Below are 27,886 nucleotides of genomic sequence, written 5' to 3'. Positions count from 1 at the left end.
TGCGAGGTGATGGAACGCATTCTGAAGTGAGCTATCCTAGACCACCTTACTTCCAGCAACTTGATATCTCCAGCCCAACACGGATTTCTCCCAGACCGCTATTGCGTGACAAACATGCTCGTGTTTATTGACAGCTTAACCCAAACCAAGGACGAAGGACTCATATCGGATGCCATATTTTTCGACTTCTCAAAAGCATTTGATAGGGTCCCACACGTTCCGCTGCTCCACAAACTCGAGTCCTACGGGATTCGAGGAAAATTCCTTCGCTGGATCAAGGCGTTCCTATCAGACAGATCATTCCGAGTGAGAATAAACTCGACCTACCCTTCCCCAGCGCCGGTCTCCACTGGAGTTCCTCAAGGCTCCGCGCTGGGACCAGTGCTTTTTCTGATCTACGTAAACGACCTCCCAGATGTTTTTGCGACTCCACGCCTACTTTTTGCGGACGACTTGAAATTCTGGAGTACCAATGCCAGTGTCCTCCAAATGGATGAAGACGCTGCCAAGCAGCGGTCGGTGGATTGGCACCTTACTCTGAATAAAGATAAGTGCGTCCATATGTCATTTGGAGGAGACTCAGTGAATGCCTTTGCTATGCATGGTGAGGAAGGACCAGAAAGCATCATGAGGATAGATGCCAAAAAGGATTTGGGCATCTGGGTCTCCTCAAACTTGTCCTCCTCACTGCACCATGAGAACTCGGCCCAAAAGGCATTCGCCATTCTACGGAAGATCCGACGCACCTTCTCCCTAATTACTCGAATGGACTTGTGAATGCACTGCTAGAACCCGAAAACTGGTTTTATGAACGAGAAAACGGGGAGCACTAACAATGTCTGCTTGTTGAGTAAAATTATTACAACAGGTATATATGCAAACAAGGGATTTATAGTTTTTCTGGTAAAGGCTGATAAATCCTGTTGTAACTCCAGATGCAGGTTTCGTGTCGTCTTCGCTGTTTTAGCAGCCACACGTATTCCTGAATATCCGTGAGCGAAGCACCGTAAGGCCTGAGCGGCTCAGCTCCAAGTCGGGCGGCTTGTGAAGCTCTGTTGAGTTGTGTGGTGTTGCTGTGCTGTGCTGTTATCCTATATGTAGGGACGTTTGCGTGTGTGTGGGTGTCAGCACAGACTTGTTGCTAGCTTATCGGACGGTAGACAGTCTGTGAGTCATCCTTGTGTATCATGGTTTGTACGTGTAGGAAAAAAAACGAGATCTTGGGATCTAGGGCTTGGCTGTGAGCTGTGTAGTCAAGTCAGTCATGATTCTGTGGCGTGATTTGTAAGTGTAAGGAAAAAAGACAGATCTCGCGATCTAGCGAGTGTAGGTGACCTGTAAAGTCATATGTGTGACGAAAGGGTAGCTACAGACTTCCAAATACTCTATGGGGCCCATAAGACCGCTCCAACCAAGTTGTCTACTCAGGACGCACAGAAGACGTCATCCTCATTGAGCGTGTCCAGCGAGCCGCCACGAGAATGGTTGCCGGCCTAAAATCCGTGAACTACGAAACGCGTCTCGCGATGCTCGATCTCTTTCCCCTGGAGTACCGTGGCCCCCTTGGAGACCTAATTCTTACTTATGCCCTGTTTGAACAAAGCTTGGCAAACAGGTTTTTCATCGTTGACCCAGCCAACACATGGCGGGGACATAGTAAGAAAATTTTCAAGCTCAGAGAACACACATTCATTAGGCAAAGTTTTTTTCTCATTTCGGGTAGTAGGTGCGTGGAATGACCTTCCTCCAACGGTTGTTCACGCTCCCTTTAGGACCCAGTTTAAGGCACTATTAGACACTTATTTACGCGGATCCTCGCGCTGGCGAGCATACTGCCCCGCGTTGAGAACATAAGGAGCAGTGCTACACCCTTTTTTCACTTGTGCCTTTCAGGTGAACGACAGCCACTGACCGACAAGAACAAAAGCGACCCGGGAAACTTGGGCAATAGCCTCAATCCTGTGTGTCAATCCGTGAAATCCGTGTCAGTCGCTGAAAACGTGGCAAGCGTTTCAGTAACTCTTGGGCTTTCAAGATCAGGCTGTCACTGAAAGGAAGAATGTGGCTGAAATAGTTAGATGGTTCAGTAGAATCAGATGGAAAATATCCGGAGGCGAGCAGCATGTGGATCGGTCGGATATGTGCGACCTAACCGTGGCACTGATCCATCAGAATATCAGCCAATAAGGGTTGAGCATTTTTTGCTTCGCCCAATCGTGAAAATTACGGCGTGACCTTGTGGAAATTTCTGCGGTTGCTCTATAAAGCACGGTTATAACAATCCCCTTTTATCTTCAGTAAGCATCCTTTCAGAATGCATTGTTTTCCGGCGTACACTGCTGGGCGGAACGGAAAGACAAGAATCGACACAGAAGTCGTGCAGACATTAACGCACAGCAAGCTTCTGAGGGATTCCAATATGGGTTCGTACCAAGTTTTTTCCCGAGCAAAGTATTGTCGTGTAAATTATTTACTGAATCCGAATTCGGCAGTCCGGATATTTGAGTGGACTTTGACTACTTTGTTGCATCTGTGAAGCGAATTGTATACATAACGTATGTGGGTGATGCCGCATTGGTGTAAGCGGATATCACTATTACCACAACTTTTTGGCTCGTCATTTTTTTTAACTGTGAGGATTTCATGAAAGGCTCCGTAGGATTTTAATAATGAATAGAACGTTAATTTAGTTTATATGTTCTGCGACAGCGTTTTTGAGTGTTTGTTCGAGTCGCTCTCCGCCTCTGTGTAAGGTGTAACGTTTTTTTAAAATATGATTCCCGGCGACTTACATGGTCTCCACATGCATGTGATGAGAGTGTTGTTGACACAAATCAGTGATACCTACCGCGCCATTCGGCGGCTATACAGTCGAAAATGAGGTATTTATCGTGCAGGTCCGATTTGCATGTGACGAACTAACAAGAAATTGTCTACGAGGTTGTAATAGCATCAGTCGGTGTAAGCAGATGCGAAGGGAAACCGCAAGTCTTCATCAACTGTAATGCAAAGGTGCTAGTGGTGTATATTCGAAATAAGTAATCTAGCCATGTCTTATTTACTGCAATGTATCACCTAAATTAGGTCATTGTGCCAAACATGAAAAAGGTGTATCCCGAATTTTGGAAAGGCTGGAAAACCAAATAATGAACTTGGAGATACGGAAGCTCGTGGTGGAGAAACGCGCATTCAGCGGCGTCCCTGTGCTCTGTCCGCCAAGGTTCCAAACCACGGATAGTTGCTAACTTTCGTGATCCATTCGGAAATGTGAGAACAACGTGGCCGCAGCCACATGTGATCTTTATGTCGTGTTGTTGTCGCGTCAAGTCATGGTATGGCCAATAGTCCATACCTTGATAATTGTTGCTACAGCTTTCTAAAGATGCAACCGAATCATTGAGGCTGGAATGTGGGAGCCGTCCCTATGTCCTTATGGCACCTATGCTTTGGACTTCTTATGCGCCGCGCCAACTGCTTTTCAGACTGTAGCGGTAAAAAAGCGGATGATTGCTGGAACTTCAGCACAATAAGTAATCAGTCTTCATATCCGTGTAGGACCGTTTTTAAGTAGCCACAGATTCACACTGCACGGTCGCCAGAGATTTTGAAGGTTAGAGAACGTGGCCCCTGTTGTTGCCTTACTGGATGACCTCATGTTTCCTGTGGCTATCCGACTCTTGTGCTCGGTAGAGCTAGTCGTGAATTTTGGTAGTTCACTTCAAAGATCATACGTTTGAATATATGGGCCCTTGGGGGCTATAATTGTTGGATACATAAGCTCGGACGACAAAATGACAGCACCTCTATTCCTTGCGGTGATTCGCGCTGCAGGATTTGGCCCTCCCTATGTCACAGCTTGTTGGTTTGTATCTATTCTAGGAGTACAGCATCTCGCAGTGGCAATCGAAACGCTACTCACATCCTGTCCCACCGTCACTTATGTTCGCATCAACCAAAGCATGCAATGCTACGACCTACTGTGTTAGTCCATTGGAGGGGCACCGGCCGCTGAATTACCCGTAGTATGCTGAGTGGTTGCAGTGGGAGGATAACTTTAGTTAGTCTCCACATTTATTGGCATGGTATCATACGCCTATCTGGGACCGGACTGCCAGACCTAGTCATTATGTGTATCCCCGTAGCGGTAGTGGACACCAGCTGACTCCACATCTTGGATTTCTTTTGGATCACCTTTCCCCTGAGTGGTCGTGCTCACAGTGTACCCATGTCTTGGAGGATTTGCGATAGTTCTATTTAAAGGCACTCCTCTGTCTATCCAGCAGTTACCGCCTTCATGGAAAGTCTCGCATAGCTGCAAAATATGGTTGATGGGATATCTAGACGCGACATAGTATCAGCCGCATATGACCGGTGTGTCTGTGTAGGCCAATCAGCTGACTCCACTCAGCATGTCCTGGGCAAGTTCGGTATAGGCAACGGTGTATGAATGGCAACAGACTCATCAACTCCACTGCTTTGAACCATAAGAGACATTTACTAACTTAGTATTACAATAATAGTCGCACCACCCGTCAGTTCGATTATGTCCTGATGACGGTCACCACGGGCGGATTGTCGGTCGCATTGACGAACTAAGAGGGGGAACGTGGAGAATCGACCATACCATCAAACAGCAATACATAATGGTGCTTAACCGCCGTACAACCATAATGTGAGACAACGTTGGTAAAAAGTGGAAACAAAGGGGAAGGGTAGAGACTTAGTGAAAGGAAAGCCTTTGTCCTAAGAATGGGATGCCTACATCTTTAGGCAGCATTAAGATAAAGAGTAAGTTGTAAGTGTAAGAGTAAGTTGCCATCAGTGGAGTCGCATCAGCATCCTTCGCAGACCTCATCCAACGTAAACCCGGCGCATCATGACGGATGAAATTTTGCTAGACTAAGAGTTGACAGTATTCTCGCCTCTGGAATAGGTTGCATGCCTCCCTCTGCAGGCTCTCTGGCCACCTACAACCAGGGTCACGTGGGCGAAAGTCACGAAGACCCAACAGCACTCAGCTTGATGGTGACCGCGTCCATTTCACTTTGCCATGTCATGCTCGGTCATCTACAAACTTTGCACCAAATATTGGATCAGGAAATCTGCAGATGATAATTGGGGATACGTGATACATGTCGCACTTGACCTAAAGCTACTGCCTTGACGTGGTGGTCGGGCTTGAGTGCTTCAGTGATCCCGCGGGCTACACCGGCTGAAACTTCGTTCCACAAGGTGCAACCATGCCAGGAAGCCCAGAGGGAAACGGTCAGACCATGAGAAGCGTGACCCCATACTACGAGTCATCGTGCTACGAGGCAGTCTGCGAAATAGTCATACTGTCATTTGTGATAGGAGTGTGGAGGCAGTGAGTTATCTCTTCCAGGAAACCAGCATGTCCATGTAGATGGAAGCAGCGGTACTGCCTTCCTCCGAGAAGCAACGGGTTAGGAACGATTTGCCCCAAAATTCGCACATTCCGATCGCCCAACGGTTCGCCGTGACCGCGGGCGCATTATTCAATACGGTTGAAATGTCTTGAAAACCAAAGAGCACCTGCTGTGTTCAGCTGCATTAGAAGTAAAACAGTAATGTCTTATTCTCTGCGCCATCGGGTTAGGCCAACCCGCTGCAGCCAAGCAGGTCAGACTGTTGAGTCATTGGCTCCGGAAAGGGTCCCCAAAAGGAAACCCTACTGCGCGCTGCCTTGCGGGTGAGCCTTTTGGACCAAAGGCCAGGGACAGGGACCTATCACCACTTTGTGGGCCAGACCTTTGAGTCAAAAGCTCAAGGCGGGGTACTTCAACCAAAAACCCTTTCTCCGCCTGACAACCGGGACGTATCGTTTGCCCACAGAGTCTTCTGTCCCCCGACCCCTTCCCGTCACTAGCAAACCTTGCTAGGTCGCTTCATTGTTAGTTATCTGACCGACGGGCCTTACAGTCCCCACTGCTTCTTAACAATAAACAAAAGAACACCTTGCTGAATTCACGAGATCCTATCTACATAAGAGCTTTGAACGTCCGTACTCTGTCAAATTAACAAATAGGCAATGCTCGCTGAAATTTTATACTTCCCTAAAATTGATGTGTGTTGTGTCTCCGAAACACGCATACGAGCCCTAGTCGTAGTTATGCATCTCAAAACCCAAGGACGAGCTTAGCTCTTTCACATTGCTTCCTCCGTATGTCTGGTAATGCAGAAGCGGCTTGAGAGTTGCACTTAGCCCCAGGGCTGAACGCGCTTTACTGGGTGGATCTCAGTGAACAGTCCGATTACCTAGCTCAATGAAGCTCGGTGCCTCCTAACACAAAAGCGGTGCCTGTTTGTTGTGTCGGCCTATGCTTCAACCGGCTGCAGTTCTGACGCTGAGAAGGGTACTTTATATCGAGAGCAAGAAGCACTGATATTCTGATTTTTATGAATGCCTGGTTAATTCGTCTGAGCTCCTTGGAATCACATCTGGATGGTCGATTAGGCATCGACGCTCGTTGCGCGTACAACAGAGAGCGACTTCCCTAGTTGTGTACTGATCATGAGCTGTTTTAGACCAGTACGAACATTCAGCATAAACGGGTGAATCACTCAACCCGGCAGCTACCAACCGTGGAATCGGATCACATGGTCATCAACCACCAGTGGAGAGCTATAATTCAAGACTGCCGGTACCTTTGGGGTACACAATGTGATTCCCATCCCGCTATGGTACGAGCATGCCCGAGATTTCATCTTCCTTCAGGCCCTCACAAGTCAGCAAATTGCATGCCAATCCACTTAAAAAATAAAATCGTTCAGCGGTAGTACCCTTTCGGTGCCTAGCTGCCATGCCACACGAAGGAGACACGAGGGCTGGGATACTGCCAGGTTGCCCAAGCCTAGACAGGGGAAGTCGAGAGGCAGAGGTCGGGTTCGAACCACGGACCTTGTGGTCAGTAAATTCGCACTCTAACCACTTAGGCCATCTCGCCAATCCACTATCTTCGAAGAACTACCGTAGCCCAACAGTATCGATCTGAACTAACCCAACAACTCTTCACAGCAAACCAATACTGTGACGGCAGTGAGCATGTGGATGAAGGGTGGCAAAATGTGGAAGGAGCTATGTTTGTGGCACTAAGTGCTGTCTGTCCGACTTCCCCAATTCGACCACAAGACCACTAGATGTCATCGAGATCGCTATCCATGGTCGATGCCAGGAAGGCTGTACCAGCAGGCAATGAGTTCGACGGCGCACGCAAATCTCTCAAACGGTAAATAGTGAAGAGCCTAAGGAAAGGACGAGAGCTCTGGTGGACGTCGAAGCTCGGGAGATGGAGAGGGCTTTTGCAAAACGTTGACTGGGAAGGTGGGCCGAACACCTCGAAAAACAGTTCAGCTGGCCTCCTGCAACAGCCTGTGGAGATAATGCACACGGGCGAATGGAATGTAAACCTTAATCGCCCCTCGGAAGAAGAAATAAGGTACGAAATAGCCCTACTAAAACGTGAGAAGGCACCAGGATCGGATGGTTTGTATGCGGCCCTCTTCAAGGAAGGCGGAAAATCCCTGGTGACCCACCTGACAAATCTTATTGGTACCATATGGGACGAAGAGAAGATGCTTGTAGAATGGGGCATGCCGACATTCACCCCCATCTTCAAAAAGGGCACACGGACGCTGTGTGAAAACCACTGTGGCATCAGCCTGTTGGCTGTGACATCAGAGGTGCTCTCTGGCTGCTCCCCAAAGACGTCAAAGTTCTTCGATATCTTCGTTTCATTTTTCGAGTCTGGTGGGAACACCGGATCAGTAATTCTGAATTATGTTGAGATTTTCGGAAGAGACAAGTCCTCCACGATAGATGAACTGTTCACACTCCGTAGGTGTTGTTGGTTTGGTCACGTGCTCCGTATGCCACTCGACAAACTTCCTCGAAGGGCTCTTTTCGCACAACCATGTGAAGGTGGGAACGAGTCAGGAGAATTGGCAGCGAGAGCCGTTACCAGCAAACTCAGCCCCACTGGTCACTGCCATCTCTCTGGATGGGGGCTTCAAGACGGAACACGCCGCCCACCTGTAGTACCCTTTCGGTGCCTAACTGCCATGCCAGCAGAAGCAAGCACGGGGGGGATACTACCAGGTTGTCCAATCCTAGATAGGGGAAATCGAGAGGCAGAGGTCGTATAAGAACCACAAACCTTGTAGTCAGCAAACTCGCGCTCTTACCACTGAGCCACATCAATAAGTAGAGACTTTCAGGCATGGTCCAGTTGCGCCCTTACTGGCACTCGTGCATCTAAGCTATTGCCTTCAATTCATAGCTCCTTTTAACCACCCAAATTAAAAGTCCACTGACAACTCTGTATTTCTGAATTAATAATATGGACTACCGCCTTCAATGCGCAGCTATCTACCCGAAACCATAGTGAACGAAACTGTGGAAGCTAGAACTACTGTACGGCAAGTACGCGGTTCTTGCAGGGGACAATGTATATTCGTGCATGTGAATGAGACATGCCCCAACCACGGACATGGTAAGTTTGATATTTTGCCTCAACGGTTCTCTACTAAGTATCCACTTACGCACTGCCTCGTCACGTACTCGTTGAAGCCAGATACCTCCTGCTTGCTACGGCGACCAAATTTGTGAAGACGCTCAAGGTCTTCGGATCGGACATCATCATCATCATTGTCAGCTATAATAACCGCGTACTCGTACAGTGGCTGTGGCTGCCACAGTTTCGTTCACCAGTGATTTGGGGGAGGGGGAGGTAGCTGCACATTGTTGGCGGGAGCTGACAAATTGGTGCATAAATCCAGCACTGTCAGTGGGTTGTCGGACAGTCTGAATCTCAACCATTAAGTGAGGTCACGCTCACAGTTAGCCTATATGTGCGGTCCTTTAGCCTCAGCGAAGTTCGGTTCTTACGCCATAAATGACTCAAGATCACGCCTTGATTGAATGCGGAGTAATTTCATCTGTTGCGGTGCAATCGCGGCTTGTGAAGCAAACCTATCAACAAAATTGAACGAGTGTGTGCTGAACTACATTTTGCTGCGAGTTAACGTCAACCTCTGAAAAACAGTGTCATTGCACTCTGGTGCAATGACAGCGATAAAATCAGCCAACTACCTGCACTACTGTGGTGTCGTGGCTGATCGTTGGTCCGTTTTTAAGACGTCTATCCCACAACCCTCCAAGGACCCTCTTGGTTATGTCGCGCAGTGAAACTGGATAGTTGGACGCGTACTGGACATTATATATCACTTCAGCATTACATAGCCACCCCAATGAAGTTCTGGACTTCCGAGTTCTTCAACGTGAACAGTAGGCCTACTAGAACCAATCACGCTTCAAATTGGTCGGATATGAGTGTAAACGTGTCGTTGGCCATATGGCCTTCCCGTCAAATTCATGTTGTCTCGTAAGAATCGGTCCCTACAACCTTGTCTGCGCTGCTAAAATGATAAACCGGTGGTGGGTCATTCAGAGAGGGCACTACCCTAATCTTAAGGCAAGAAGCCTACAACCTCCTATGTCGGAGCCATACAGCATCAGCTGTAAGTCGCCTAAGCAACCGGAAATTATTCTGTTTGTCAGTCTTCCCAAAAGCAGAAAAGCCGCAACCGAGAGTGGCATTTTCAAGGTCTATACTCTCCCTCTCTATGCAATCCTTCAACTTCTGCACAATTTTTGTCCCATTTGAGAGATGGAGTCTATCATCTTTCAATGGTACACCCCAATTTTTCTCCAAATCCCTAAGAAAAGTTGCAAAACAGCATGCGAAAATTACCGGTGGATCAGCCTCCAAAATCTCTTTGATACTTTAACGATTTCCGGAAGAACGGGATATCAAAATAAGCTTTAATCAAGACCCAATAATAAGTTATTTTGACCAGATGTTCACACGTTGAGAGCAATCGACTGCTTCACTAGCTTTCGCACTGCGTTCGACTTTTTATGTTGAGTCATTATGGCAGTCTTTCCTAACCTCATTCTTCAGCCTGGTTGACAGGAGGTACCTTTGCCCCCACCTTACTGGCCATAACAACAGTATTGCTTTATCTTCATTTCCATTAGCTCTTGCATACCTCGCTATTCGAACCGCAGTCATCATCAGAAACATTGGTGCTTCACTGCCGCACAACTGCAATTATATTTAAAGGCTCAGAGTGAAAGCAAAATAAGAGTGTATTGGAAAGAGATCTACTCTCAGTCTATGGCAAGTATTCTAAGGTACCTACATCGCCAATCAATCTGGAAATAAGCTGATGACATGAACGCCACTGACATCGCTCAGTCACCATTTCTTTCAAACAAAGAAGGGATCATGGGGACTCCACCCTGGAAGGTAGACCGCATCACTGGCACCTAATCTCTTTATAAGCATTTTCGCAACATTTTACCAAGCCGTAGCTTGCGGTTTATGCCACTCTGAATGGGACGTGGAGAATAACACTCGTCCCGTTAGACTGTTTCGGCATGCGTAGCACATGGTCGAGCCACCGCAGTTAGTAGTCCTGGATGTTTTTCGTATATCATGGTGTGTGCCTGGCGATAAGGTGAAATTTAAACGCATGCGTAAAGGCATGATCTGAACCTCATTTAATTCCGGCAGGGCCTACAGTCTTCAACAGACAATGGCCATCGAGTCGCGTGTTCATTTCGGAAGCAATGCGACAGCCCTTAAAATACTGTGTGTGGATGCCTCCTGATGCTCATATTGAATAATGTGAGTCAATTGGAGGCGTCAAAGTTTAACAATCAAACTACATTTCCAAGAATGTGACAAGTGGCATTGGTTGGAGCTCCATCTTTAGCCATCAGGATATTGCGGTTGGGTGTACGGTTGACCAGGTTTGTAACCCATCTTAGAAATCGTGCTTGGCGGAGTGGTCTGATGAAGGAATGGGTGCTTGGATGGATATGGCGGTCAGATTCACTGGAGAGCGTTTGAAATGAGCTGTCGAAATCCCGGACAACACTGGCTCTTAAGAGGTTAGGGCGTCTTGGGTGCGTTTTCTAAAAGCATCAGCCACATTGTGCATGTCAGATTTATCTTTTGGATCGCTATAGTGCAACCAGTAGAAGGCTTCCGTCCCGAATAGTTCGGTGCGTTGTGACCCGAAACCAGGAATCTGTCTCTAAAGGCATGTAATGTCGGCCTGGCAGTCAAAGAGGCTTCGTATGGTGAAGCTCTGGCTTCCCACGTCAAGTAGAGTACGGACATTCCAACAACATGTTTACAGTGCGTTTCTGAATTTTGTGGGTGAGGGAGGAGGTTTAGCTTGCACATTTGTCACCACAACGGCTAAGCCAGCGTCAGTAGCGTCGCCGTAGTATAAACGAAGTTTCGATTCTGGAATATATTCATGGAGCAACACAGGAAATCGCGTACGAGCGCACCCCAGACTTCACACGACTTCTGATCATGAGTAAACCTCTAGCTTTTGCACAATCAAGTACAGGTTGTAAGGCAGCAGGGAGATGAGGTCAGAACTTCTGGAGATGTCGATTTCACCAGCCCATCACATCTGCTTCTTCAACCCTTAAAATCCAGTTACGACGCACAGGACATCATGGCATCAGTGCTAATGACCATCACACGGTTCATGCGTCAATTTGGTGGTACAAAGTAGCGACTAGGAGCTCCTGCTCCTGTGACATGTGAAACTTCTTTATGGCGAGGTAACACGCCATGTGACGGTGTCCTCACTAGGCCCATGTGTCACCTTATAGGAGACCAGGTTGCCAGCCGAAAATCCGCCACACTCTACCGACACTACCACGGGCATCCTATGTGTGACAGAAGGTACACTGTTACGTCACGATGAGGAACTGATGTGATGTGTGTGTCGGATGCACATAGCGTCATGCTTCTGGCGTTGAGTTCTCACTTCTGGATCGCCTAAAATGCGTTTTGGGTGTCTGGCAAAGTTGGGCGCCAGTCCGAATCCTTGTAGCTAACCAGTTCTGGAGCCCGGTTTCGAGTCAGCTCTCATGAAATAAACATTTTCTCGGCTTATCCACCTTTCTCATTTTAGGCTCCCTTCACCAGAGCTCTGATGTTGTTCAGTTAAATGACCAGCTCTTGTCCGCCTTTGGCAAGCGTCGCAGATGCACCCCTTTTTTCTTCCCACTCCCGCGACCGAAGACGTATCCGCCGTTACCTGTCTCACTTCCGCGTTTTATTATGGAAGAATTTTCTACTGCGTCGCCGTTCTCCGTTCCTTCTGACCGCAGAACTGACTTTCCCAATCCTTTTTGTTTGCATTCTCGCGGGTTTTCGTGCTCATGCACCCGTACACAGTTACTCTGCTTGCCATGTGCAAAGTCAAAGTATGCCAAGTATGGGATTGCTACACTATCTGCAATCATTGGTGTGCAATTTCAACTTCACTTGCCATCCACATCAGACTTCATCTAGTCACTTTCTAGAACCAGGTACTCCGTTCTACGACTTCATCCATAATTTGACCGAATTGTTATCCAACGAGAGACTGAAGCAATCGTGAGTTTGCTCTCTGTCAGTTTGTCCAACGCTTTTCCCCTTTAGAATATGCATTTTCAGAGATATCCCATGGCTGACAACTATTAGTCTTACACTATATGCACACTTTGACCGAAGTGGATAAAAGTAAACACGTAACATAAGTTTCGGTCGATCACTGGTCGGACAAGACAATTACTGAACTAGGCAGACCTCGTCAAACCAAACACGCTTGGTATGTATACGGGTGCATGAAACAAGACGTTTCTGACCTCGTCAAACCAAACGCGCTTGGTATGTATACGGGTGCATGAAACAAATACAATGATTTTTTCTGCGTATCCACTTGTGGCCTGTCACTGCTCGTTCTCAGTATTCCAAGGGAAATAGAATATACCAACCAAAACCGTAATATTTGTAATGTACTGCTCATAAGGTTGTGTATCAACCAAAACCATAATAGATAAAGCGACGAAGGGGCAGCTTCAGAACCGGGATTTTAAAGGTCCCTGAATTAAGCTTATGAAGTTGTAGAACTTGCTCTAATTTGGCGGCAGGAACTTCTGGTCAGGGCCATTTCCTGGAACACGATCTCATCACCACTGCCGTGATAGATAAAGCGACGAAGGGGCAGCTCCAGAACCGGGATTTTACAGGTCCCTGAATTAAGCCTATGAAGTTGTAGAACTTGCTCGAATTTGGCGGCAGGAACTTCTGGTCAGGGCCATTTCCTGGAGCACGATCTCATCACCACTGCCGTGAACTCACCCACTTATTTGATTACTAAATCTATTCTCAGAAACCTGAGGCTTTTCATGGACGAGGCCACATAACCTCATGGTTAATTTCGAAAGACAGTCATGCGGCGTTTCGCGAATCGGGACAGATTTCCCCCCTTAGGTAATGCTCCTATTCATCATCTGTGAGCCTCTTTCAGTTGCTAACCCTCAACTTTCAGAATTGGAGAGGAGCTAATGTGAACTATAGCAACTCTGGGAGCACTGCTTGTTCATAAAGACGACCACCTCTTAGCCATTCATCACCGTCGATAGTATAGCATCAATGTTCAATACTGATACTTCGCCGCCGTACAAGGGCTAGAGGTCTAACTATACACAGTTTCCTCCAGACTTGGGGTTGGAACATGTGTGGTGACCTGTTCAAAAGGTGTAATGCACTAGTCTTTCTCGCCAAAATACCTGTGCTCTGCGGTCAAGCTTTTCGGCCGAAGGCTTTAGTCGAGGAACTTAATCATCCTCCGTCTGGTTTTGGCGCCCTGGCAGTATCCCAGGTGGGGTACAGCCACGATTCCTTCTAACCAATTGTGCAGCCTAGGAGTAATAATGTGATATTCGACGTCGCTGCTGGAAGACGCTGACGACGGGTGGGTATGGTGATCGACGTACCACATTTGTCACTCAAATGGGAACACATGTTGCTGCTTTGTAGGTGTCTACTTTGAATTTCATCGGATTTTTAAGATCAAGAATTTTACTATGCCTTCACGAAATGAGTACATGCATTGGAATCCAATAATATTTGTATTACTGTTGCAATGCCCAAGTTTACAATATATCCCGTAGCCGGAGTAGCTGCACCCTAATCTAGTCCTGGATTCCTATGCTATGATTGTCGATTTGTAGACTTCAACATATATCGAAACAGGTCATACTATTCTGGTGGTTCGATGCGGCTCTTGAACCTCAGTGGCACTGCCGCTCAGATGCTACAAGTTGCAATGATTTTTAGTAGTTAGAATCTTTGATACTCATACTGTGACCTTACAAAACACGCTTCCTTGAGAACAAATTATATCTGTGACCGTTATAACTAATCGGGTATTCTGTACCGTACAGTGAATCGCATGAAAGTTTTTCATGGCTCTCATATCCCGCAACACACCAGTGGTCTCGTGCTCTTTCAGATTTGACACTCCTGGCACGCGGCCGCCATACAGCCCCGACGCAAACACGATAACACACGGTCGATCGTCCCAGACTGGACTAATTGAAATATCGAAACTGGGTTTTTGGCCGCGCATTTAATAGCTGGTATCTCAAATCTCAAACCATTTCCTAGTTCTTGTGAGACTAGTACTGCTGCAGAGAGGCTCAGGCAACACCTTGATACTTACTGCATTTGAACGATAAGTCATATTATAATGCTGTAGCACTTTGTACTCGCAGAATGCCGCAGTACCAGCCCATCTCATCCACGAAGGTTTGACGGCATCACAAGACGATGTCCTCCTACACTCAAGCTGGAAATCATAACTGGCTGCACTGCGGTTGATATAGAACATGCCGTTTGCCGTCATCGAGGTTCTCGGAGCTGCACTGTTTTTTCTCAGTTACAAACTAATAAAAGATTCGCAGTGTGAAAATGTTATTATCCCTCATACTGATTTTTTCGCATCTCTTCTGTTTCCCGTAATATTTATCAATACTTTCTCATTTTCTGCACCCCTGTCCACCTCCTCTCCTGTTAGTTTCACACAATCGGGTTCATTTTTGGATTTGGACTTATTTTCGGAATTACACCCACAGCTGACGGCTATCCTCATCGCGTACAGTCGCATCCCGAAAATTTTATCTCATCCAGTCGGCAATCTTTCCCTTGATCATTTGGACTTGTCTGTCTTGCGGAATCTGTCCGCATTCGTGTGTGGTGCGCAACGGAACGATATCAGTCGCGCTTTGGACGTGTACGAATCTTCCAAAAAATCTGTGCTCAATGTCACCCACCTGGTGCTCGAGTTCAGTAAGAATGCATCCACGAGCATTGATGTACCTGCCGGAGACAATCCTGTCCGAAGGCGAGTCCAAGCACTCAACTTCTGTCCGTCCATTCGTTCTCTTCTCAGCTGGCAACCCACATTACGTACGACTGGTCGATTGCGGTACTTCTTGTTTGGTCGAACAGCATACTATCCCAGTAATGCTTTCACAGACTCGGTTGTAAACAAGGCCAACGAAGTATACTATTTCTTGTCCGGAGTGAAGAATGCCACCAAACTCTACTTTAGTCACATCCGACCACAGATAGAAGCTCTAATGCAAAACCATTCAGAAAGGCTGCAGCCGCAGTTACAGTATTGTTTGTTTGCCTTCATCTTCCTCTCAGACGAGATAAACGAATTGTGTTCTTTTCTATTACACTTTTCTGGCCCTTCCGGCGATGCAGCCCAGACCAGTGGCACCCCACATTGGTCGCATACTTTGGAGAAAATTGATTTTATTGTTGCTATAACTGAGCACCTTTTAGACTGCATGCCAGATTCATTTGATCGGTTTATCCCGTTTCTAGATCAGACCGAATTTGAACGATTCCTCATGTTGAACGAAACTGACATAGGATTTGCCCCGCTAGGCGTACATTTTGAACAGTGGCCGACAAACCAAACATCGAATCTGACGGAACTCTACGCGTTTGCTATTCGTGTCAACCCATTTCTCATTGATACGACTTTCCGATATAAAGTGCTCGATCGACACTGGTCTCCAGCACCACGGCGTAATCCTGATTCGGATATGAAATACTTCACAAGTGGTTTTCTTGACCTTGAAGAACGAATCAGTCAGGCTGTGCTCAGCCTGGCGTCTGCCAGTTTGCAGACGAAAATCGGTACCAACATCCCGTACCACCCTCTGGGTGTTGAGTTTCAAATGTTTCCATCTCCTGCCTTCAATGTGGACGAGTTTCTCAACCTGTTTGGGCCCCACATTCCACAGTTGATGATTCTGGCTTGGTCGCTAACTCTGGTGGCCAGCGTGAAGTACCTAGTCGACGAACGTGAACATGGTCTACTCATGATGCTTCGGGTGATTGGAATCCCAAACGGTTTAAGTGCAGTTTCATGGCTAGCAGTCTCCATGTTTTTCAGTACGGTGACCTGTATTGTGATGGTGATCGTGCTGCGATTCGCCAGAATCACACCCAACACTAGTCTATCCCTCTTGGTCTTTCTTATTTTATCCTATGTGTTGTCCATTCTGACTTTTTCTCTCGTATTCAGTCTGTTTTTTAACAAGGCTAATCTTGCTGCCGTTGTTTCTGGTGGTGTATATTTTATGTGTTATTTGCCGGCGCCAATTCTTTTGCATTATGAAACTTTCCTCTCGCCCACGTTGCTAGTTACCGCTAGTCTATTGCCTCAGGTGAGTCAAACGTTTGGATGGGCGTATATTATTCGATTGGAACGACAAGGTTTCGGAGCACAGTGGTCGGATCTTTGGCCTTTGGAATCCTTGAGCAGCCCCTACTCCCTCGGACTTGTATTCGTTCTTCTCTGGGGTGCCATTTTAGTTCAGTTGGTTGCGGCTCTATACCTAATACCCTTGGTTAGATCTGCTTTCCTCTTATGCTTGGCATCGCCCTTTTGGGGTATCCCAAGAATTATTCGATCATCACTCTTCCCTCCAGTTAGACGATCCAAGTCGAAGGATAGTCACTTTTCGAAGACATGGAATAAGAGCAACACAACGATCGAGATGCACAACAGTAAGCCGGATGAATCATTGTTACCACCTGAGTCCTTGAGCCACAACTCGCCTGTCCTCATTGTGCGTGGATTGTACAAACTCTATCGTCGTTACAACCGTCGTCCAGTTTTGAACGGAATAGATCTACGATTCTACCGTAGCCAAACCAACGTGTTGTTGGGGCATAACGGTGCAGGGAAGACAACTTTATTGTCTATCCTAGCAGGTATTCTCAAACCGACAAAGGGAACCGTCTTGATTGATGCACAGGAGGTACACTGGAATAGAGATTACATCCGTTCCCGAGTTGGTTACTGTCCACAACATGATGTACTTTACCCTGACATGACAGTAAGTGAACATGTCTGGTTGTATGGAGCTCTAAAGGATAGTCCCAGTGCACTAACTAAGCACTACATCGACCGCTACCTGGCCTACTTTGGTTTCGAATCGAAACGGAACTGTCGGATTTCGACTCTTTCTGGTGGACAGAAGCGGAAGTTGTCTGTTTGCCTAGCTTTTCTAGGTCCAAGTTTATCTGTGATCCTTCTGGATGAACCCACTGCCGGAGTTGATCCTTTGTCCAAACGTATCATTTGGAATTCCGTTCAGGCAATGAAAACCGAGGATCGTTCGGTGATATTCACTTCACATCACATGAGGGAAGCGGAATTCTTGTCCGATCGCATATATATACTTTCAAGTGGACGGCTTCTACAATCTGGATCATGCGTGTCGCTCAAAGCCACTTATGGGCTGGGTTATCTGCTCACCTTGGAGAAACGACCAGGTGAGTTTGAGAGTGGTGGTGGCGTGTATGCTGTCACGAAATTAATATGCGCCCACGTTCCCCAGGCTGTACTACTTGCTGAAACGAGGAACACTTTGCTGTATCGTCTTCCCCCCGAAGGAGCTCTGAGTGGTACATACGCGGACCTTTTTGAACATCTGGAATCCGTGCTTAACGGGAATGGAGATAGGTCACCAACCGCTTGGCCAGTATCGCATTTCGGCGTTACGGATACTTCTCTAGACGATGTGTTTCTTACCATACTAAGCAAACAGGCTGATCAGTTGCCGGCAAAAACATCCTTGGAAATTTCTCCCACGCACTCATCACGTGATTCTATTCAGGCGGATGCGCCTGTTTTCTCCATACGAAAACTAGGAACTGACCTCGTTTCAAGATTCACATCCGTATGTCGCGTGTTCCCCTTGGCGACAAAGCCTGTGGCACCCGTGATCCCTGTTTCACCCAGTATGTCGGAAGATAAACCGTTTTGGGCCATTGTGAAGAGAATATACCATCAATCTATTGTCATATTACGTATGCGTTCGTGTCACCTAAAACGGAACAAGCGAGTTTGGTTCTTGGAGTTTTTCATGCCTTGTGGCCTTATCCTGTTTTCTCTAGTTTTGTTCAGTTTGTATCGTCCGCAAATTGAACAGCCGATTATGGATCTACATCCTGGACTAATGACGGATCGTCGCTATAAAACCCAGCGCACCTTTGTACATCACGAGACGTGTCCAACTTACTCGCTGCTCAGATCGGATGAGATAGAACCAATAATCACTGCATCCGCTTTTAGCCACCCCCTCTCCTGGACGGGTATTCGTTGTCTTCCTAGTCATATCTACTCTCCTCGCCCGAATTTCGGCCTCACTTGCTCCAATGAACCGTATTTTCTTTGGAGTGGTTCTCTGTCGGAACCCGAACACGACAGAAGTTGCGCTGGGGCAGACAAAAATCGATCTGAGCTTCCTCCGTGGCGTCTCCTGTCCACCTTCGATAGACTAGTTAATCTGACACACCTTAATGTTTCATCCTATATATTACAAAGCCGCTTTCCAGAGGAATTTTACGGAGGCGTTACACTTCGACCTATCGGGCGCCACACATCAGATCATCTTCTTTCTATCCTAATCAATTCGGTCGCGGATTGGGTTGCAATCGTTTATCAGCCCAGTATGAATTCAACTCTTAATATCCTATCCCACCTGCAAATTCCGGCATCCACTCTCACTGATGTACTGTTACCTCCGATGGAACGTGTCGTCCTGTGGTACAACAATAAAGGGTACGTTTCTGCCCCAGCATTTCTGAACTACTTGTTCAATTTGCAATTGCAACAGCTGCTCACTCCTCATAAGAACGTTAGCCACACAGGGATTGTTGTTGCCAATTATCCACTTCCATTTCCAAAGTCTACCTGGTTTTTCAACTTCCTGGAGGCGTTCAAAGTCGAAGCGGCTTTTGTTCTTTTCCTCGTCATTGCCTTCACGGCCATCCCGGCTAATTTCGCGGTCCTCCTGGTAACGGAACGCCATTTGGGTATCAAGCATTTACAACGTGTTTCTGGTATGCAACCCTACGTGTACTGGCTCGTTAATTTTGTCTGGGATTTCTTTATTTACTGTATCCCCGTGCTCTTTTGCACCATCCTATTGGTCGTGTTTCGTAAGACAGCCTACACCTCCCCTGCTGTGATTGGTCCGTTCGTCCTGATCGTGATCCTGTACGGTTCTGCAATGACCCCACTGGTCTATTTGGCCACCATGTTCTTTCACCATCCAAGCACCGCGTACGTGCTCATCGGAGCGGTCAATGTGTTCATCGCCTCGGTTACGCTGTCAATTGGTGTTTTTCTCAAACTGCTGCTCCTTCAAGACCCGAGCGAAACCGTCCAAACCACCATCAGTCACATTCAGCGTACCCTACTCTATCTCTTCCCGCATCATTGTCTTGGGTCCAGTGTGTTCGACTTGGCAATTAACGGTTTCCTACAGGAAAACGGATTGTCTGTGGCATCCTCTGTTGGTATTGCCAGTTTCACATGGCTGATGTTGTATCCGCGAATGTTGTGCATGATGGGACAAACCATGTTGTTTGTTCTGCTCTTGTTGCTCGTGGAATATCGTGGTTCGTTTTGGTACATATGGGATGGAGGTTGTCTGCAGCGGAGCTCGGGACTGGCACGACCCCATCAATTGAATAACACGAAATCGGCTAAGGTAAGCAAACCTGGCTGCTTTGTTTCACTTCTCGACGTGTTGACAATAACATGCTTGATTGTGAATATATCAAAAGAGTGCTCAAAATATCCTGTGAATTCCGTCGTCTACCTTAAGCGTTTTCATAATTCGGCTTGGTATTTTTTGCATCTACAAACGAATCAACCATGTTAGTCTAGATGGTCTCTCCACAACCAAAGACCATGAATTAGAGTTCCTTTTAACTTCCCTCATGCTGCCACATGCAGTAAATCACTTGTAGATCCACTCTTGTCTTCGCTGCTGTTCCGGCCACTAACAAGCTGTTGAGCTTAAGACTGGTTTCAGGACGAGATTCCTACTTTCCAAAAATATCTGACCAATCGGTCCAGCTTCTTTTAAGGAAGCTGTGTTTATCACGTCCTTTGCTCCCCTAATCGTCCGTTTCTCAAAAGTGGACAGCCCCGATGAATTGAACATCGCTCGGAAGGTAAGTAACATCGTAAGCTTTGGAGAAGTGAACCACGTTTATTTATCAAAGGGCATACAATTCTGGACACCTGTGGAAGTACGGTTGTGCAGCTTTGGACAAACCAGTCTTGTGCGATTCCTTAAAACTTTTTTTCAGATCTTCTCACTTAGGGATACCGTCTCTCCGCTAGAACCCTTTACGGCGTACATTTCGTGCGAACTACCTCTCAGAGCAGATCAAAATAGTCATCCACTCCTGTCAGATGCACATTTTTCTGAAGTGTCCATTTTAATTGCAATAGATTACACAAACCAAACACCTGTTTTGTGTGAGCGTATATGTTAGTCGGTTCGTGTGCATGACGTGTAACGCTGAGAGAGGGAGAGCTGTAAACGCTATCTCATCATTTTTGATGTTATTGCAATACACTTGGTATCTTTGTTAGGAATTGAACAGTGCAGCAAACTTTGTCAACGTGCGCTGATGGAGCAGTGGTAAAACGCTCGCATGCCAGATGTGTGAAATTCACAGCCTGACGCGGCCATTGGATATGCGCTACTGATGAGCTCTAATAAGGGTGAAAGTCGTGTCCAATGCTCCCGCTTTTGGTGTGGACAGGACAGAAGGACGATTGTTCAAACGAGAGTGATGTGAATGTGAACACTACAAATCCCGCAATTGCCTACTACGAAATTCTGTCACTATGGTCAACAATCTCGGTTTGCTCAGTGCTCATACCAACGCAATAATTTGCTTTAGTCGGATGGTCAAACGATGACTGTTTAGGTTTTCTACTCCATGGTTCTCAAATTCAGTGTAAACTGTAGGAATTCGCTGTGGAGTGTCGCAAGAAGTAACGTCAAATTTTCGCTTCCATACAACTATTCATCTCGATTTCAGTCTTTGGACCTCTCAAAAACACTTAGCCAGCCTCTGCATGTAATCAGGGTGGGAGAACTCTATAGTTCAGTTTGTTTGCACCACGCCGGTCGTCTTTTAGTTGAAATGCTTCAAAATTGAGCACTTACGAAATTGATGATAGTCCTTATCGCTCGGATTTAGAAACATGAGATTCCTCTACTTTCTTACTCGAACCGATGTATAGGTGCAGCCGACCGACATAAATTTCAATTGAAATTTTCGACTTCGTTGACGGACTGTCATAAAAATCCTAGCAAACCCGGATCGGGGAGAGTGGAACAGCAAATCCAAAGCTCGCGGCTGACTATTTCCCTGTCATTTTTCTCCATCATGAGACAAACGCCGAATGGAAACCTGAATGTTCTTGGGGCTCCACTGTGAACGGACTACGATAATGAGGGTAACTGGCGGTCGATCGCTCAGCTGAAACACCCTTTCGGTGCCTAGCTGTCATGCCACCCGGAAGGACACCAAGGCTGAGATACTACCATGTTGCCCAAGACTAGGCAGGAATGGTCTAGATGCTATGGTTAAGTTTGAACCACTGACCTTCCGGTCATTAAGTTCGCACCTTAACCACTGGCCCTGATTGGATAATTGACAGCAGTGGTCGTATCTGTACTAAAGGTGGTTTGTCGGAGAAGGGATGTGGTTTTGTCATCATCGATCTTAGACATTTGCAGAGGTCACGCACGGTCATCCGATACGTACAACAACAGTTCCCCTCGAATAATTAGCCTTAAGAAGTTGAAGGACGATGACCCTGAGTCTAGTTTTGGATCGCCTGCGGTGTGTAATTCAGTTTGATGCTTATAAAAGCTATCAGGCGAACTCTTTACGAGTGTTTGTCATTGACAGGAATCGCTCTTCAACATTCGAGCAAAGGTAAAGCGCACATTCGTATCACTTTGTATCACTTCGTATCACTTTGTTAAGGAACACAATAAAAGCAACTGCGTACATCATTGCAAAGTCAAAATCCGACCGCGTTTGCAACATAAAAGCTTTTCATAGATTTTACAGTTGTGCCTCTTCCGAAGACAGGGTTTCGGTTGGCGACGTAGAAGGACCTCTTTAGTCCGTCACACCTACGTCAGCAACCGATTCCTTTGTGCTATAGATGCCCGGTGTACTCAGTTGCTCACCGTGTATCCTTCGCTATATGACTAGATTTTATACAAGAGTGGCTATATGGTGTTTTATTACTGAGGAACAAACCAATTCCCCTGCTTGTGGACGGTTCTTTACTTTCCCAGCACACCACCTGATAAAACCGTTTGTAGTTTATTCCCGCTGTTGTAGTACACAACCGCTCTTCATATTACAAATGTGAGCACATCTACCCCTTGGGTTACGTGTCCAACTCTAGTTGGAAGCGAGTCGCAAAATGTAGAACCTCTTCTAGGTAACTGCATGGGGTCAAACCCTACACTGCTGTACAATATGGGTGAACCTGTAATATTACATTCTACAAACACCAGAACTACTGAATCACGTTGTATTTTGACCGAACTGAAGATTTATCCAACGAGCGAACGAATGTTCCGCACAATCATTTCAAGCTGGGCTACCTTGTTGGATGCCCTCCTGATTTTCTGAAACGTCGAAATAGATCCCCAGCGCGCAATGAATGCAGCATCGTGTGATTTCATCCCCCGAAACAGCTCCTAAAATCAGGCAATAAGAACACTTCTGTTGAATACGTAACACTACTCACAAGGCTGCTAAAAGCTCCTCAACAGCCCGCGGCCGTTTCGCCCGTCGGGTTCATCAGGTAGAAGAAGTCCCCACGTTTCTGTTTTTCTTGAACCCGAATTGTGGGCATTTCGCGGACTACATTCGTTTGCAAACTAATTTACCTTCAACGCGAGGCTCAAATGAATCTTAGCTGAATCCCCCGTGTTGTTCAACTGATTAACGATTTGTGACGTTCACATAAACACAGTTTGAACATTTGGAACACGGATAAAGACAGAAAACTAAACGCGTGGTGACTAGTACAAAGGCAAGCTTCCTCTGAACCTTATGGTAAAGAAAAGAGTAAAGATGGACGGGGGAGGGACTTAGTGCTAGCTTACCACAATCATTCCGAGGTGCCTACACCTCCAGACATTCACTCAGGCAATCTGGACAGAAACTGACAACAAGAACGCCACTGACATCGGTTGGCAGCCATATCTTGTAGTGTCTCCAACCAGGCACAGTGAGGATCACGCGGTCCCCATCCTGGAAGGCGAGTAGCACCGACGACACCCAAGCGTTTCGTGATCTCCTTCATACTCCTCTGCCAAGTCAAGGGTTGGCCACCTCTCTGTTTACGCCACTCCGAATTGGGTATAGAAAATAGTACTCTTTTCGGTAAACGATGATTCGGCATGCGTAAAACATGTCCCAACCAACACAGCTTCTGGTGCTGGACACATTCTTCAATGGAAGTACCCGTTACACAACCGAAAACACGCTTTCTAACCGCCTCGTTACGGATTCGCTGACACCAACCCAAACGAGTTATGGTTCTGAGACAACGATTGTCGAAAACCTGAATGGTTAGGCATACGCAACACATGTCCCAACCAACGCAGCTTCTGGTGCTGGACACATTCTTCAATGGAAGTACCCGTTACACAACCGAAAACGCGCTTTCTAACTGACTCGTTACGGATTCGCCGACATCAACTCACACGAGCTATGGTTCTGAGACAACGATTGTCGAACACCTGAAGACGTCTCAGTTCCGCTGCTCGAATAGGCTGTGGATCGGATTTGGCTAACGATGTAGCGGAGCTCTACCGTATATGAATGCGGTTTCAGTTACGTGAGTGAAGAGTAGCTTCCTAGCGTTCCCTTCTCTGTGCCTGTAGCTTCTGGGACGTCCGCCCTATAGCTGCATTTGTTCAAGCTTTTCCCAGCAATTAGTCGCACTGGATCTACCCCTACTGATGTTTCATCCTATCCTGATCAGTTTAGACAAACACTGTATCATGAAAAGACTATTAGTTGCAGGTGCTTGCGGCGTTTTTAGGATCAACGCTCACATCACTTTTGACCAGTCGCGCCCCTTGTCTCAATCCAAACCAGAAGGAAAAGCATGAACTCGGCTTCCGCTCTTATTAGAGCCCATCAGTAGTGCATATCCCTGGCCGTACCGGGGCCTGAACCCCGCACGTCTAACATACAAGGCGAGCGTGTTATCACTACTCCACCAACCTTAGTACCCTTTCGGTTCCTAGCCATCATGCCCGGGGGTTCGGATACTGCCAGGAGCAGTGGAGATGCAGGGCCGGGTTCGAACCATGGACCTTCCAGTCAGTGAATTCGCTCTCTGACCATTGAGCCATCCCGCTCACTCCACCAGCGCACGTTGGATGCATCTGAATTTTCATATCTGGACAGGCGAACATCTTCACGCTTGATTGCTTTAGTGCTTCCCCCTTTGTGGTGGACTCATCAGAGTGATTGCACAAGGTGGACGACTGTTCAAACGGAGGTGATGTGAGCATGAATTCTTCAAAGAACAACCAATCCAAGAATAGAATCGCCGTTACGTCCGTCGTAAGGTAACGCTGGCTGTGTGATGAGGACGTCACCTCACTCACCTTCTCCGTTAGCCTGCGCTGTTAGTTCCACCGTGTCTGGAGGTCAGCCGTCCGTAATAACCGAACATCACTCATTTGGAGGGGCGTGTCACGTGCAGGACATTGATCAAACGAAGGCATGCCCTGATTGGTCAGAATGCCAGCCAATCCAGATCGAGCATCCTGGCTCGACGCTCCTTGGCCCCCTCACGGAGATTCCAGCACGACCGTGTTGAACACTGATTACCCTATAAATACGGTTGTAATAATTTTCTTTTGTCTCCATTAAGAGCTGTGTAGAGCTACCGTGCCTTTTGATATACCATAGCGGGCGGAACAGGAAGCCAATGGACCGATACAGAGTTGCACGATCGTCCATCAAGTCACAACACACCCGGGAGCAAGTACAAGTTCAAGGATGCGTTACCAAACTCGTACGTTTGAATGGACCCACCAGAATGATCGGTAAAGTAAGGAGGCACGCCTCTAATTCACCGGTGCCTGGTCAAGGTCTTTACTGAAAGCGATAACCGCCTTGATGAAGTTGAAGTTCAGTTATTCACTCGAACGTGACATAACGAATGCTCCGACTACATACCTCCTGCTCTGCGTAAGAGAATAAGCCAAGTCTAAAGTGAATGTCGATGAAATACCATGATTACATAATGAGTTATACATGGACGAAATCGTTAGCGCGAATTCATGAATGATTAAAAAGTAACAGCATAGTGAGGGTTACATTTGACTGAGTGGCATACAGTTAAGCTTTCGATCCAGAGTTCTGAATCCGTTGGGCATTCTGAAAGTTTCTGATGTTACTGCGCTAGTTTATTGGTGTCTGCTACTGACGATACATGCGAGTAGCGTCTGGTTTCGTATCCAGGCTTCGTCCCCCATCTGATGATCGAAATTACGGAACCGTTTCGCAGCGTTTGTTCATCATTGTTTAATATTCGAAGAATGTCCAGGAAATTCGAAGAGGACGCTTGGGGCTGTTTGGTTTTCAGAAACTCTGTGGATATGAGATATTTACCTTCGTGTCTAGTGGCTTGTAACCGCTTAGCTCATGTCCATCTATAAACGACTCTGCAGTGAAGGCTGCTGAATACATGACACGTCCAAAAATCCGAACAATCAGCTTAATCATTCGTGACTAAAAGGTTGTAGAGCACAGTAGCCTTCAAACAAATCTCTGCTAATCAGGCTGAACGCAGTTGATGTTCACTGTCGCCCTCAAAATGACACCTCCAATTAAGCAGAAACCGGTAGGGAACCGTTGCAATGAGTGATCATCCGTGGTTGTTCCTTTGGATCGTGACCTGAGTTCATCCTCACTTGTTCCCATCATATGGTATGATTTTCCTAATACTGGCTTATTTCCATCCGAACCGTAAATGTAAAGTCATTATTTTCAGTTTACTAATTGTTTCCTAACATCTACTACTTGTGCTTACCTTCTCACTTCAGAATGTGCCACTTTGCACATCCGATATACCCACAACAGAAATCCGGATACAACACTTGTCCAAACGCTATTTCGGTCAGTCTCGTCCTGCTCTATCTGATCTCAATCTTTGCGTTCGTGCTGGCGAATGTTTTGGCCTTCTCGGAACCAATGGAGCGGGAAAATCGACCACCTTCGGTTTACTCACAGGACGATTCCCAGCCCCAAGAAACACGATTTTCCTCAATGGGATGGATTTATCCAAACAGTTCTTCGCTGGACATTGCGACCAGTCAATTGGTTACTGTCCTCAACAAGACGCTCTTCATAGTTTTCTCACGGTTCGTGAGACATTGCAGATGTATGCAAGGTTACGTGGCCTGAGTGGTTCTCATTTGGAGGCGACAGTATCCAAATTGATCATTTCCACTGGTTTGGATGCGCACGCCGATCACCTTGTACGAACATTGTCTGGTGGGACAAAACGAAAGCTTTCTACAGCCATCGCCTTTATCGGGGACCCACAAATTCTTCTGTTAGATGAGCCGTCCAGTGGCATGGATCCCGGAGCTCGGCGTCTTTTGTGGTCACAAATCAACTCCGCACTTGAACGACAGCGTTGCATACTTCTTAGCTCACACTGCATGGAAGAATGTGAAACCTTGTGCAATCGTGTTGGTCTTCTTGTGGAAGGTCGGCTTCAGTGCGATGGCACTCCTCTGGAATTGAAACTGCGGTTTGCGGTCGGATATTCGGTAGACTTCGAACTTAGTCCGTCCGCCTTAATCTTACCTCCCGACCAATTACAGTCCGAACTACGAAAGTACTTACCTTTGGTGACCTTGTCTCTTCCACTTTGCATACGACAACAGTATCAGTACCCCCATTTTAAGCCACTTTCTCAGCTGTTCCGTGCACTTCAAAAAGTACGTGAACTTGGTTTTGTATGCCATTATTCTGTGAAACACAGCAATTTGGAAGATGCATTCGTCGAATGTTTGACTTCATGCTCAGACTCTTCGAAGATTGACCATCCTCCTTCGGTGCCCAACACAAATGACATTATCGTTGAATCTCAAACGCCTCATTTCTAAGCTTCGTGCTCCGTGTTCACCACCTTCCGCTGACTATTTTTCTAGCTTTCTCTTCTATCTTCATTTTTGCCTGTGATTTGCCCCATCCCTTCATCTGTGCATCCGCCTCGGAATTTCTGTGTTGTAGAGTACTGGTATGACAAGATGCATCCGTATTCTAACAGATGACGTACTCTTAGTTCATTCATGATTTCTTGCTAGATCCATCGGACCTTTCGCGAACATCAAGTCACAGCAGACTGAAGGTTCCGTAACGTGGAGATGTTGAATCACCATGAGATGAACCAGCTGTGTGTAAGCATCCCAAATGTTGACGTTGGAGAGTATCAATTAGGGAGACAAAGCATCATCGAGTTTTGAGGTGACTGTGTTGATGAGTGACCTTCAAGCCAAAATAGCAGTGTTCTGGAAGCTGCGCCAGAGTGCTCATCCATTAGT

The 27,886-nt window shown here is 46.8% G+C and overlaps 1 protein-coding gene across 1 annotated transcript; it reads left to right on the top strand.

The window, feature by feature from the left end:
* Nucleotides 1–114: 114 nt before the first annotated feature.
* Nucleotides 115–27,608, top strand: T265_04235 (hypothetical protein; the record flags this gene model as incomplete). Its single annotated transcript, XM_009168928.1, has 6 exons — nucleotides 115–551; nucleotides 7,368–7,855; nucleotides 12,416–12,488; nucleotides 14,956–17,299; nucleotides 17,336–19,963; nucleotides 26,378–27,608. 6 exons carry the CDS (start codon nucleotides 115–117, stop codon nucleotides 27,446–27,448), a joined length of 7,041 nt encoding a protein of 2,346 aa, XP_009167192.1.
* Between the last annotated feature and the right edge of the window lie 278 nt (nucleotides 27,609–27,886).

Source organism: Opisthorchis viverrini (assembly GCF_000715545.1).
Source record: "Opisthorchis viverrini unplaced genomic scaffold opera_v5_68, whole genome shotgun sequence".
Classification (NCBI taxonomy): Eukaryota; Metazoa; Platyhelminthes; class Trematoda; order Opisthorchiida; family Opisthorchiidae; genus Opisthorchis; species Opisthorchis viverrini.
This window is presented reverse-complemented; position numbering and strand designations above follow the sequence as displayed.